This window comes from Nyctereutes procyonoides, unplaced genomic scaffold (assembly GCF_905146905.1).
Source record: "Nyctereutes procyonoides isolate TBG_1078 unplaced genomic scaffold, NYPRO_anot_genome, whole genome shotgun sequence".
Lineage (NCBI taxonomy): Eukaryota > Metazoa > Chordata > Mammalia > Carnivora > Canidae > Nyctereutes > Nyctereutes procyonoides.
In genome coordinates, this window is record NW_026575134.1 from 21,665,963 (window position 1) to 21,680,260 (window position 14,298).

General features: G+C 37.0%; 1 protein-coding gene across 7 annotated transcripts in view; it reads right to left on the reverse strand.

Annotated features, from left to right (window-relative positions):
• CACNA2D1 (calcium voltage-gated channel auxiliary subunit alpha2delta 1) overlaps window positions 1–14,298 on the reverse strand; it is a 476,566-nt gene that overhangs the window by 380,783 nt on the left and 81,485 nt on the right. For all 7 annotated transcript variants that reach the window (XM_055300850.1, XM_055300848.1, XM_055300849.1 and 4 more), the window contains exon 2: window positions 9,305–9,386. In XM_055300850.1, coding sequence (XP_055156825.1) covers window positions 9,305–9,386 — 82 coding nt within the window. The remainder of the gene's footprint in view (window positions 1–9,304; window positions 9,387–14,298) is intronic.

Consider the following 14,298-nt stretch of genomic DNA (forward strand, 5'->3'; position numbering starts at 1 on the left):
TCTACCTCTGCCGGTGTCTCTGCCTCTCTCTCCGTGTCTTTATTTATTAAATAAATAAATATTAAATTTATAAATATAAATTATTATATTTATATATTATACTTTAAATATTTATAAATATTAAATTTCATATTTATTTATTTAATAAATCAAATCGTTTAATAAATAAATAAATTACAGTCTTTTGTTTCCTTTTCCTTATAATCTAGCTTTCTGAGATAGGAAACTACCTTTTAATTTTTTATGGCTTGAGATTTCTATTCAGATACCTTTAAGCAAATGCAAACATCATCTAACATAATTTATTAAGTTTCACATTTGTTATATATTTCATATTTCCTTTAATCAGAATGTAAATTTTAAGAGGACATTTTGTTCACTGGTACAGCTCAGCTCAGCACATAATACAATGCCTACACGGATACTGGTTACTAGTACTACTAATACTACTAGTTACCATACCTAGGCTTTGCTAGGAATGTGGATGCTGACTTATAACAAGTTCCTCCTTGTATTTTAAAATTAATTATTTATTTTGAACCTACAAAAATAACAAAGCCATGGAAGGCGCCATGCAGTTAGATACTGGAATCTAAATACAACACCTAGGGGCAGCCCGGGGGGTTCAGCGGTTTAGTGCCGCCTGCAGCCCAGGGTGTGATCCTGGAGTCCCAGGATTGAGTCCCACATCGGGCTCCCTGCACGGAGCCTGCTTCTCTCTCTGCCTGTGTCTCTGCCCCTCTCTCTCTCTGAATAAACAAATTTAAAAATCTTTAAAAAAAATAAAAATAAAAAAATAAATACAACACCTAAATGATAATTAGATCTTAAAAAGAGAAAATACACAAAATAAGGTAATGATCAATATGAAGAATATTAGTGTTCCGCTAAAGAGGTACAGAAAATTGTGCTGTCAGAATTCAGGGCAAACTAAAATCTCATGGGTTATGATAGATGGGATTGTAGACACACTTTGAAAGAAATATGTATTAATAAGGGAGGAAAGAAATCAGAAGGTGTGTTATATAAGGGGATTATTGGAAAATACAGACTGAAAGGCAAAGTGAGAAACTACATGGATAGCTATAAAATTCAGGGTACTAGTTTGGATCTTCTAATCAACTCCAAGCTGTCCTGCTCAGAACTCATAGTAAAATTAGCACATAGGAAGAACTCAAGATATGGCATAGGCTTACTAAGAACATCATCTGAATGTATTTATACACACCATGTAATCACATACCTACACACACACACACACACATACATACATACACATAGGTAATTGATCATGTCCTCGAATTTATAGGGTGTATTTTTCTGACAACTACATCAAATTGGCATTCAAACATCAAACTCAAGTGTTCAATAATATATTCCCTAGTCCTTCCATTCTTTCTATTTGGTGTATCTGTTTAGCTGAAACAGTATCACATTTCAGATGAGACATTATCTTTGAGAATATTTAGGAAGGGGGCACCTGGGTGGCTCAGTCAGTTAAGTGTTTGCCTTCAGCTTAGGTCAGGATCTCAGGGTCATGGAATTGAGCCCCACATCAGGCTCCCTGCTCAGCAAGGAGCCTGCTTCTCCCTCTCCATCTGCCCCTTCCCCATGCTTGTGCGCTCTCTCTCTCTCTCTCTCTCTCTCTCTCTCCCTCTCGTGCTCTCCTTTCAAATAAACATAAATAAAATCTTAAAAAAAAAAAGAAAGAATATTTAGGAAGAATGAAGTCAGAATTGGAGAACCTTCCATAGCATATATTGCTACTTGCCCTAATTCCTATTAACAAGATTTTAATGGTGACACTTTCAAGCTTGCATTAAAGATGCTAGAAAGGGAGAAAAAAAAAAAAAAGATGATAGAAGGACCAGAACAAGCGACAACCATAAATATATGTTGTCTGTGCCTTCTCCATACTATGCACAGGAACAGGCACTACTATTTAACTACAAATGCAGGTGAAATATAAGGGCTTCATTTGTGGAACACAGTAACTATAACAAAAACTAAGTTGGACGAAAAAAAAAAAGATTCATAGCAAGAATCCTTCAATTTTTAAGTTAGAGACATTTCACACGTAAGGTAAACAGTAAGTTTATCTTTAAGATACTCAGAATTAGGGGAGCTTGGGTGGCTCAACCGAATCTGGGTTTTGGCTCAAGCCACAGTCTCAGAGTCCTGAGATCGAGCCCTGCATCAGGCTGCACGCTCAGTGAGGAGTCTGCTCCTCCCTCTCCATCCCCCTCTGCTCGTCCCTCCTCAAATAAATAAATAAAATCTGTAAAAAAATAAATACTCAGAATTTTAAAAGAATACTGATAATTAAAATAAGAAAAGCATTAAACATAAAATAAGCCACCTACTTGGGGGTTTTTTGTTTGTTAATTCCAGAGATTCCATCTTAATCTAGCCTCTTTCACTCTGCATATCTGGAGCTATATAGGACTTGTATACGTATTTTGAGCAGCAAATTCATATGCAATTAAAAGTGGAAGAGATCATACTAGATTCCATTAAAACCAAATTAAAAAATAATTAACCATAGGCTGACTGAGCTGCTTGCTTAATGTCCCTAACCCCAAATGACCCAAATTCATTTCTGCCAACAAAACAATTTTAAAAAACAGCGCTGCTTAATTTGCTCTTACCCCTTCCTAATACCTTACTAACAAATGCTTTTTCTAAAGCAAAACTGCTACCCACCAAGGCAGACAGACAATTTTACAAATTTATATTCATTGAAAGAATCCCATACATTTATCCTTGCCTCAAATGTTTTGGTCCTTCTAGAGCAGTTTTTCAACCTGAGCGCTACAGACATTTTTACCAGGTAAGTCCTGGTTGTGAGAAGGCGTCCTGTGCATTGTGGGATGTTCAGCAGCATCCTTGGCCGCTACACACAAGGTGCCAGGAGCAACCCTCTCCCCCAGCTGTGACAATCACAAATGTTTCCAAGCACTGACAAATGTCTCCTGGGGAACAAAACTGCCCCTGGCTGAGAACCACAGCACAGGATATAAAGACATTAAATGTCTCCAGGAAAAATAAATAGTAAGAAGCTGTATGTTGTAGCCTGAGAGTGTGCAGTAGCAAATAATGGTCTTTTATGCCATTCATCTTCATTCTAGAGAAACTACCGCTGGGCTACATCATTTAGGGGTTCTTAGCTTCCATCTTCATTGTGAAGCTCAGAGACAAGAAAAGAGTACAGGCAGCATTATATCATCCTCTCTGTAATTAGTATTACCAAACCATTAGATTACTATTTGGAAAAACAAAGAATAATCATTTATCCCTCAAGTACTAGTATAACTTAAGTGTTAATTATTGACTGATAATGAAAGAGCTCGGTAAGGTAAAAAAGAAAATATTTCCATTTCTTTCACAATTAATGTTTGTGAACCCACAGCACTTCCTTCAAAAACCTGTTAATAAAATATTGAAAGTTGCCATCAGATTAGAAATCCCCTAGAGTTTATTCCATACCTTTCAAAATGAATGTAATTAACTACCATTTAAAAAAAAATTAAATTCTCCAAAAAAATTCAAATAAAACATATAAAAATAAATTAGTTTCTGAAACTTTAAAATCTCCAGTAGGTGAGTGAAAGGAATCCAAAATTGTCTACTGATAGAACTTTCAGTGGCCAAAATAGATTTCATTCTCCTTAGAGAAAAAAAAAGTTTTTATCTTCCCCTAAAATAACTACAGTCTCAAATTGCCTATGTAATTATCGCAGCTCATTTAGTTACAACATTTCATCACTGAGAGAATATGGCAACTCTAAATAAAACCAGAATGTGAAATAACAATAAATAGTTTTACTTGAAAAGTAATTATGCTATTCTTACAAAGTAGTTCTATTACTTTTATAAAGTAATATGAACATATAAAGCTGTATTTTAAAATATAAAGCTACATTTTAACATGCAATAAATATTAATTTTTCATAGCCTCTTTCATTGCTCTCACATTTCATTTCATATTCCCTTTTACCCCTATAACATTTCTATAAGGAAGAGTGTTAGGACCTACCTCACTGGACAAGCAGGGAACAGGGAATCTAACACCTTCCAGCTACCTAGTAGTATTCTCCAGAGGGGGATAAAAGATACCAGCCCTTGCTGCCTCTGCATCTTATGGATTCCCTAGTCAGAATCACCAATGATTAATTATGTTCTGCTCTAGAGTATCTTCTTTTGTAAATAGATTAATATCTTAAACTCTCCACCACATAGAAAATGAATATGCTATTTAAATAAGTGACGTGACCACAATGTCAAAGTAAAAGCATCAGTCTGTTAATATCATGAGTTACTAATGAAAAGAAATTATTCACTTAAAACACTTAATGTAAATACTAAATTAAGAGTACTGAATGCTCAATATTTAGACACATTTCATATTGACAGCTTTGAGAGCATACTGGAATGTAAAGGTATTGATTTTAACCTAATTTTAACTTATGAAATCACAACAGTGAATCAAAAACCAGAAAGTTCTATGATGATGCCATCGCAGAATGATTTTTACCTTTTTATCTATACTTTTTTTTTTTACCTATACTTTCAGGGGGGTGGGGAATAATCCACAAATTTTCTTAAATACATTTGCATATTCTAGGCTAACATGACAGAGACCCAGATAGAATTTGCATTTAAGAAAGCCTTAAAATAGGGATCCCTGGGTGGTGCAGCGGTTTGGCGCCTGGCTTGGGCCCAGGGAGCGATCCTGGAGACCCAGGATCTAATCCCACGTCGGGCTCCCGGTGCATGGAGCCTGCTTCTCCCTCTGCCTATGTCTCTGCCTCTCTCTCTCTCTCTCTCTCTGTGACTATCATAAATAAATAAAAATTAAAAAAAAAAAGAAAGCCTTAAAATAAAAAAATTTTAAAAAAAAAGAAAGTCTTAAAATAAGGTGACAGGCGTTATTTCAACTCTCTTAGAAAGCTAAAAGAATATAATCAACTCCGTCAACAAAAAATTTGGATGGTCTGAGAAGACCATCCTTCATTGTCAGAAGATACAACCCAACACTAGAATTGAAAGAGAAGGGGAATATGGAGTGCTGTCAGATAAGGTGGGTGATACCTATATTGTTAGGAATAACTATAGAAATAGTGCACCCTACAAAACACAAGATGAGTCTGGGAAGCTTACAAAGCATCAAAAAAAAAAAAAAAAAAAAAAAAGCTATAAGGAAGACCTGATATCATATGTAGGATGGGAAAAGATCAGGGAAGAGAATGTAACAGAGAGGCTGGGATTAGTGTGAGGTCCAGGAGGCTGCAGATGCCTAGGTCTCCAGACACAGGGAGCAGAAGACACAGACTGAGTCAGGCTTTTAGTGTCCCTGTGCCCCAGGGTGAGCCCTCAGGTGACGCACACGAGGACGACGTAGGGCACAGAATTTCAGGAGCTCTTCACTCACTCTGAGAGTGAGGGCTGAACTTTCCAAACCAACGCCTCCCTCAATTCTGCATCCTCTGAACATCATGTGCCTCACCTCAGTGCAGGTTCTGCAGGTCCCTTGGCCCCATCTGACCCTAACCAGGAAAACAGACCTATTTGGAATGACCTACTTGGAAAAACTCCACCTCTTTCAAAATATAGTCTTCACACCTGCTTCCTAATATCAAATATGTTCTGTGTAGAGACGAAAGAGTTACTACAGATGTAACAAACAAATGTGAATGATAACCATCTGTCCCTTCTTCTTATTATTATTTTTTTTGTAATAAAAAGGCCCTCAGAAAGTCTTGGATACCTAAAGCAAAGGGTAACTGCAAAGAGTACAAAAAAGACAACAAAACTCCCAGATGCTTGTGACTTGCCTATATTTGTCATGATTTCCTTTCCCCAGAGCAGGGTCAGTCAAGTGGAGCAACTGGGGATCTCTGACCTATTTGCAGAGCTCTGTTTCCTTTCACTACAACATTTTGCAGATTCAAAAGTCTATTTTTACAAAGAGTAGTTTGTATTTATCAATTTATTTTTTAAAAACTTTTCATGGGGCACCTGGTGGCTCAGTCTGCTAATCGACCGACTCTTCCCGACTTCAGCTCAGGTCCTGATGTCAGGGTTGGGAGATCAAGCATCTGGATCGTGCTGGCCGTGGAGCCCGCCTATGATTCTCTGTCAAGGGCACCTGGGTGGCTCAGTCAGTTAAGTGCTGGACTCTTGATTTTGGGTCAGGTCATGATCTCAGGGTCCCAGGACAGAGCCGTGCATCAGGCTCCATGCTCAGCATGGAGTGTGCTTGTCCCTCTCTCTCTGCTCCTCCCCCTATTCTCTCTCTCTCTCTCTCTCTCTCTCTCTCAGATAAATAAAATCTTTAAAAAAAATTCTCTCTCTCCCCCCACACGCATGCACATGCTATCTCTCAAAATAAAATTATTTTTTCATAAAGCTAATTCATTATTATAGAACCCACTAATTCAGAATATCTGATAATTTATATATTGAATGAAATTTAGGTATAGCTCTACATGAAATATTTTATCAACATATTACATGAGAAAATGGTTGCTGGTGAATGTTTTATAAACTTAAAAACTGTGTTTCCAAGAATATTAAGATTACCTTAAATTTTTTAATGTTATCTATTCATTAATATATGATGATCAGCCTCTCCATTTGCCAGCTACAGGAATTTGTATGTCTATGTGCGGGTTTAAAAGTAATAAAATGTCTTCACTTTGCTGCAAGATTTCAAAGAAGATGCAAACAAACAAAAAGACATCCTGTGCTCATGGACTGGAAGAATTAATATTGTTAAAATGGCCATACTGCTCAAAGCCATCTGGAGATTCCATGTAAACCCCATCAAAACATAAAAGACATCTCTCAAAAAACATAAGAAACAACCCTAAAATTTGTGTACAATCTGTTAAAAACAGACAATAACAATGAATCATAGGTATCTAATGTGATAGATATCATTACAACCATATTGCAATATATAAATGTATCTAACTAACACAATGTACACCTTCAATTAACACAATGCGTTAATCATTATCAACCCTCCGTGGGCTACTGTCTCAAGATGCCATAAAGCCATTTTTACAAAATTGGAAAGATGTCTTGTTTTAGCTATGTTGCCTCAATTTAGTTGCTTGAGCCTTCAGGTAAAAAGCTAGCTGTACCCTGTGATGCCAGCAAAAATAATTCCATTAAATAATCTAGAAAGAATCGTCATTTCCACAATATTAAATATCAACTCAGAAATCTGCTAAATTTCTCTCTTCAACTTCTGATCATCACTGTGCATTCAATACCCCCCAAACTCAGTATGAAGTTCACTCTCAACTCTGGTGCCCTTCAGCTACTCTGCACTTTGGGTTCCTATGGCCAAGAACAAATACAACCCTTTGGCCCGCATGATGGACCTCTGCTCTTTAGGCAAAAAGAGAAGGACATATGGAATCATTTATCTATGTAAAATAACATTCTTCATGTGCCCCAATATTTAAATTCCTTCTCCAATCATAGATTCTGCTCTCTCTCCCTCCCTCTCTCTCTCTCTCTCTCACCCCTGCCCCTTGCCTCATTACATAATATACAATTCTTTTATTTGTATTTTTTCTGTCACTTAATTTGGTACATGTAACATGAGCAGAACATTGTGGGGATTTTCTTTCATCCTGTCCATTCTAATTTTTTTATCCTAATTCAGACGAGGCCACTTATTGATTCATCAATATTGGCATTGTTCCTAGTAATCTATACTTGATAAAGCATAATGGAAATCAGGTGAGTTTTTTTTTTTTTTTTCTAAGTGATTCATTGCAAAAAGCAGGTTTGGTGAAAGGGCTCACATATTAACACCCAAAGTAAAAGTGAAGCCAGCCAAGAAAGTGGTTTTTGAGGCCAGAGAAACAGTGGAGACAACAGAAGAGCTCCCAAGAGCAGTTTATTTTTAATCTCGAGCTGTCAATAAAGAGAGTCATATAACGTCTAACCAGAATCTGTCAATTCTCATTTCTTTTCTTCTCATTTCACAAACTCCATCACTTTCACAGAGGCTCACCTTATTATCCTGCACAATTGTGTAGTTTAATATCTTTTTCTATATGGAATCATTGCAGACCTCGAGCATCAGCATACAGTGGCTTTCAGGAACCCTTGTACCCTCAAAATGGGGACTTAGGAGTCGTACAGCGTCAGTCCTCTAATGAGAGGAGCTGCATCTCCGCCAATCTTTGGCAGCCTGGACAGTGCCTGGGACATATGATGTGCTTAGTACGTGTTGATTACAATTAAATTTAATCATTGTTATTCACAAAGGACAGTTCTCATTTCCCAATGCATTCCTTATCTCATCTCACAAATCTTTACGCTTCTTCAACATACATTGGTATGTTTCTTTATGAAGTTTGCTCACTACACAAGGTATCCATACATTCCAGTGTCTCCCAGGGAGGAATACACACAAATAAATAAAGGTCCATGATAAAGGTCCATATGTCATACACAAACTTGCTTTTATACCATATCTCACCTCTATGACTCATCACATTTTTGGGAAACGAAAGGTCTCCTTACATCACTCGGAACACAAGATAAAAGTACTTTCAAATTGTTACTTACATGGGAATGGAAGTGAGACTAAAGAAATAACATTTGCTTTTCAATAAATCTTATGGAGCCTACACATGTGAGTGCTCTCATCCAAGGAAAATCATCTATTTAAGAGGCTATACGAATATTTATACGTTGCTATCATTTTCAAGAATCATTTTGGAGTGACTTTCAGAGCCATTTCATAAATCGTAAGAAAAGCCATATTTTAGAGTGTCTCCTTTTCTTGCACAAAAATCTTTATTACCCATCTCAATGACTCACTCTAGTCTCTAGACATGGCTATAAACACTTTCCAACCATTTTTAAAAATAAAATCTACCCTCTAAGAGAGAACATGTGTTCCCACTGAGGATATTCAAAAGAATCCATCACAGGACTTAGAATCACCACTGTGTGAGAGATTCTAAAATACACTCTGAAGAACAGGGACATAAAACCCCAAGATGTATTCTAGGAGAATCTACACATTACATGAACTCATCTACAGTGAGGCTGTGTGTAAATGTTCACATGTGGTGAGAATACTACGTTAATTGTTCAGAAATGGCATTTGGTGTTCACAGTAGCTAGCAGTACCAAGGCTCCTTCTCCAAATGTCACTACCTGATTAACATGAAAAATCATGTCCTATTCAGAATACAGAAATGCAGTTTCCCAGAAGATGGAACTGCATTTGAATCAAAGAAAAGCTTAACAAACATCTTGGGATGTTACTCACATCAACAAGCTGATTGACTCCACTTGCTGTCTTTGCCAGTGTGACAAGATCTTCTTGCATCTTATCCACCCATGACTTGATACTGCAAAAATCAGAAGAGAATGTCCCATCAGATCTCTGGCAAATTAAAGCCACATACTATATTCATGCTGTAGATAATTCATTAGATTTCTCCTCCCTCCAAATTTCTACTATGTCCACCCTCCCAACCCACTTTCAAATGACAAAACCAATGATCCTGTAGTGGTCAACTTCTTAGGATGCTGAGATCCCACAAAATAAAAAGAGAACACAACATAGATGTCTTGTCCAATATAAGGGTATATGTTTCCTTAATTCTTACGAGAATTCTATTAATAGTTACTAAATAGAATATTCTAAACTTTATCTTTTAGCTGATAAGTCTTCTTAATATGATCCTAAGAGTGTGCTACATATAGGATACTTGAAAAAATACATAAATTGGAAATTTCTCATAATTCCATCACCCAGGGAATAACCACTGTTGATATCATGATGTATTCACTTCTAGTCTTTTAAAATTCTCTCACATGGTTGAGAGCATATTATGTAAAATTCACATCTCTGTTTGCGTAGGTCATGAGAAATACTCTCCCATGCCATTGCAAATATTTTATAAACTTTGTATTTTTAATGGCCAATTCCATTATCTCTATATCCCATAATATATTTGACCATTATTTTTTGTAAAAAGAGTATCATCAGCTTTAACCACTATAAATTACACAGTAACAAATATCTTAGTGCATAAAGTTAAAAGTATTTCATTTCTTTGGCTAGACTCTTAGATTTGAAATTCCTGGATCAAGGCTTAAGTTTTAAAGGAATGGTTCTGAGCATTAAAATTATGACTGAAAGATTTCAGTTCAAATCCTTTTCATATATATATTTCAGATTAATGAAATGGACATCGTAAAATACAAGTTATGGATGTCAAGACATTTTAGAAAAGCTTAAGTCAATGGTCTTACTTCTTCCTGGCATTAGAGACATTACCAAGAGCACACAATGTTCCCTATTCAAATCAATATAGTTTGTAATTCCTTCATATATTTCATTTATCCATCCTTATTGATAAAAAGACATACAATGTGTATCTTGTTCTGCCCATGCAAATATAAGAAAACATTAGTGAGAATGATAGGAAATGATTTATATTTGAATTTGAACTTCTCCCTACACATATATGACATGCACCTATCCATTGTTTGTTTATCCTTCTTCTTCAAACTTTATTAGTAACAAATGTTCCCCCACCTTTTAGAGACCATGTCCAAGAGTGGTTTAGAAAAGTGCTGTTTTGAAAATCAATTGTGCATTTCCTAAGAGTCCCATCATGAGACTTAACCATGTTTGCCTTTCTTTCCCTTGGATAGATAAGAATTCGAATAGAACTGCAGTGTTACCAACTTTTTGTCAAATACATTTAAATGTAACAGAATTTTAAAAATGTGGGGGGGCGCATAACACAAAAAAGGGATTTAAATGAGGTACATATGAACCTATAAAAAAAATAACAAGCTGATAAACTAAAGAGGCAGGAAGAAAACTGAAGTCAGTCACAAAAAAAGGATAAGGGCAGCCCAGGTGGCTCGGGCGTTTAAGCGACGCCTCCAGCCCCGGGCCTGATCCTGGACTCCCTGGATCGAGTCCCACGTCGGGAGCCTGCTTCTCCCTCTGCCTGTGTCTCTGCCTCTCTCTCCGTGTCTCTCTTTAAATTAATTAATTAATTAATTAATTACAGTAGGGAGTGGGCAGGAGCACATGGATACCATTTTTTTTAATGATTTTATTTATGTATTTGAAAGACAGAGAATAAGAGTGAGGCAAGGGAGGGAGAGGGGCAGAGGGAGAAGCAGACTCCCCTCTGAGCAGGGAGCCCCATGCAGGGCTCAATCCCAGGCCGCTGGGATCATGATCTAAGCGAAGGCAGATCCTTAACCAACTAAGCCACCCAGGTGCTCCTACACCATTTTCTAATTCACATTAGACTACCTCATTTGTCCAAGCAGTTACTGAACAAGTCCTAAGACCCAGAGAAAATAAATCAGCTCTTCTCAAATATAATTCCCAACACTGACAATAGTAAGAAGTGTTATATATCCCCTTAGCTAAGAAACTGAGAGACAAAGAATATAAATGAAAAAAAAAAAAAAGAACTTAACTCATGCCTGAATTCTGATTTATGCTAAAGTGTTTTAAAATGTGTTTTCTCACTTGACACCCGAAAGTACTGTCACCGCCAATGTTCACTGAGGTTAACCTGCTTTGGCTGAAGAATGGAGGACCTACCCAGTCTCCTTGTCCCTGACAGGCTGTCAAGAACGCTTTACAGGAGCAAGGATAATTTTTCATAGATATGGGGTGCTACCTGGATTTCCAAAAATTTGTAAGTACTATACCTTTTAAACCCGGAATTAGAAGATTACAATGGCCTTGAAGTAAGCAAAGATCCCATTCATCATGAAAGTGAAAAACTGCAAAAGGGAAAACACTCAGAGGTGCAGATTCTGTCTCCATCTTTCTCTTTCTAGGTAAATTGTCAATCACATATGTATAATCGCTAAGCCCTATTTTACTCAATATCCCCAGAAGGTACTAAGAAAGTTTGGAGAAACTTATAGAGGATATATCCTTTTCATGGAATAAGAAACTAACCAGCACTCCTCAAGGAAGAATATGTTGTTTGCTCTTTGTTAACCCATTCAACAAGAACTCGTACCTGCTGGAGAAGATACTAAAAACTGCAGATGCAGAAATGAAAGATAAATGCCTTACAACTGGTCTTGAAACTGGATCTGGCAGGAAAAAGGCAGACGAGAACAAACACCTGGTAGTAAAGGGGAGGAAAAATATCTTATTCTTCTACCCTTTTAAGTTCTTAACTTAGATATAATACCTGGACAGTAGAAGGCCCCTATAACAAAAAGCAGATTAAAAAGGAAAAGCCTAGGGGATCCTCAGCAGTTTAGCACGGCCTTCTGCCCAGGGCGTGATCCTAGAGACCTGGAATCGAGTCCCACGTCGGGCTCCCTGCAAGGAGCCTACTTCTCCCTCTGCCTGTGTCTCTGCCTCTCTCGTGTTCTCTCTCTCTCTCTCTCTCTCATGAATAAATAAAATCTTTAAAAAAAAAGGAAAAGCCTACACATTTATTTAATACACATTTTATGGGCACCTGGGTGGCTCAGTTGGTGAAGTGTCGGCCTTCAGCTCAGGTCAGGATCCCAGGGTCCTGAGATCCAGCCCTACATCAGGCTCCCCACTGGGCAGGAAGCCTCCTTCTCCCTTGCCTTCTGCCTGCCACTCCCCCTGCTTGTGCTCTCTCTCTCTCTCTGTGTCAGGTAAATAAATAAAATCTTTAAAAATAATTATAATACACATTTTGCATGACACAAGAACCTTCATAAGGAAATGAAGACCGAAAGAAATGGTAAACCTGAGTGCTCTTATGCTAAGTCTGATAAAGATTATAACTTTGCAAAAGATATGATAGAGCAAAGAATATGAGCTAAGTATAGTAAACTAGCAGGAACTTAACAAATCCTATTCATTCAGATTCTTCTCTCTGCCCCTATCTTCAAAGATAAGGATGTTCCTTCCCTCTGCCTTTAGGGAAGGCAACTTTCATATGAGAGGAAGGTCAGAAAGTACTTCTTGCACATGCCATTTCTCAAACTCCTTCAACTTAAACTATTCAGTATCATATTTTGGGATAATGTGTCTTGAATCCCATGGGTGGGATACATTTCAATATATTTTTATTATGTAGTAGTGCAGGTAGACAGAGGAGGCTTTCTGGACTCGAAGTTACTTGAAGTGAGATTTGAAAGACAAGTGGAATTTGATAAAATTGAGAAGGCAAGTAAATAAGAATAAAGGCAGAGGGCATATGCATCATGCCACACAAACATGGCATATGCATCAACTATAAGTAGTCTCAATGGCTGGAGTCCAAGTTGGTTCAACAAATGGCACTGAATGGGAATAGACATGGCAGGACAAAATTCAAGCAGACAGAGAGGCCAGACCAAAGGCCTTAAATTATATTCTGAAGCATTTATATTGTATTCCCAAAATAATGGATAATAGAAAATGTGAAGTTAAAGAGTAACAAGATCAATTAATTGTACATAAACATGATGAAACCATTTTTCTGACAGCCAAGTAGATGGTGGCACAGAGGAAAATGAAAAATAAGAAGGGAAGGTCTAGATAAGTAAGCAATGGAAGGGATTCAAACCAGCTCAGTGAAGAAAAATGGAGAAGAGGCCAAGTATAAGAAACTAGGAGCTCAACAGAAATTCTGAAGTGTACAACAGGCTTTCATGTACTACTGTATATATAGACAGTAAATGGAGGAAGGATTTTGGGGTGATTCATTGAGTTCCTCAGTTAAACAATAATAGGACATTTTGATACAGAACGCACAGAAGAAAGAAAGAACAATGTAGAGGGATGTAGAGGGACATTTATGAGTTTGTTTTATTGGTTCAATTAGACTTGTTATTGAGAGATCCATGTGTAGATACTCAGTAGGCAATTGAATCTACCTGGATTTTGGAGTCCTTAGAAGTTTCAATAGGAATATAAAGATTTGGTGTTTACAACACATATAAAGGACATAGGTAAATCAATGTGTGACTCCTAAAGGACAGTATATAGGAGGAAGAAGGAATACACAGTACTAGAATTCTGAAAAATAATAAAGAAGAGACTGAGAATCTGAGTAGAGGCAAAAGAAAAAGAAACCGAAGAACAAACGATATCACAAAACCCAGAGAAGGGAAAAGTTTCCAGAGAGAGGATGTAGTTATAGAGTCAACTAATAAGGTGGGAGAAATTTATTCAAACTTTATGTGTCAGGAAAATGAGAGAAACAGTGTGGAATCTAAAAAAGTATCTAGAACAAAGAGCACAAAGAGCATTTTTTTAATTCCTTTTTTAAAGATATTTACTGATTTATTTATTTGGGA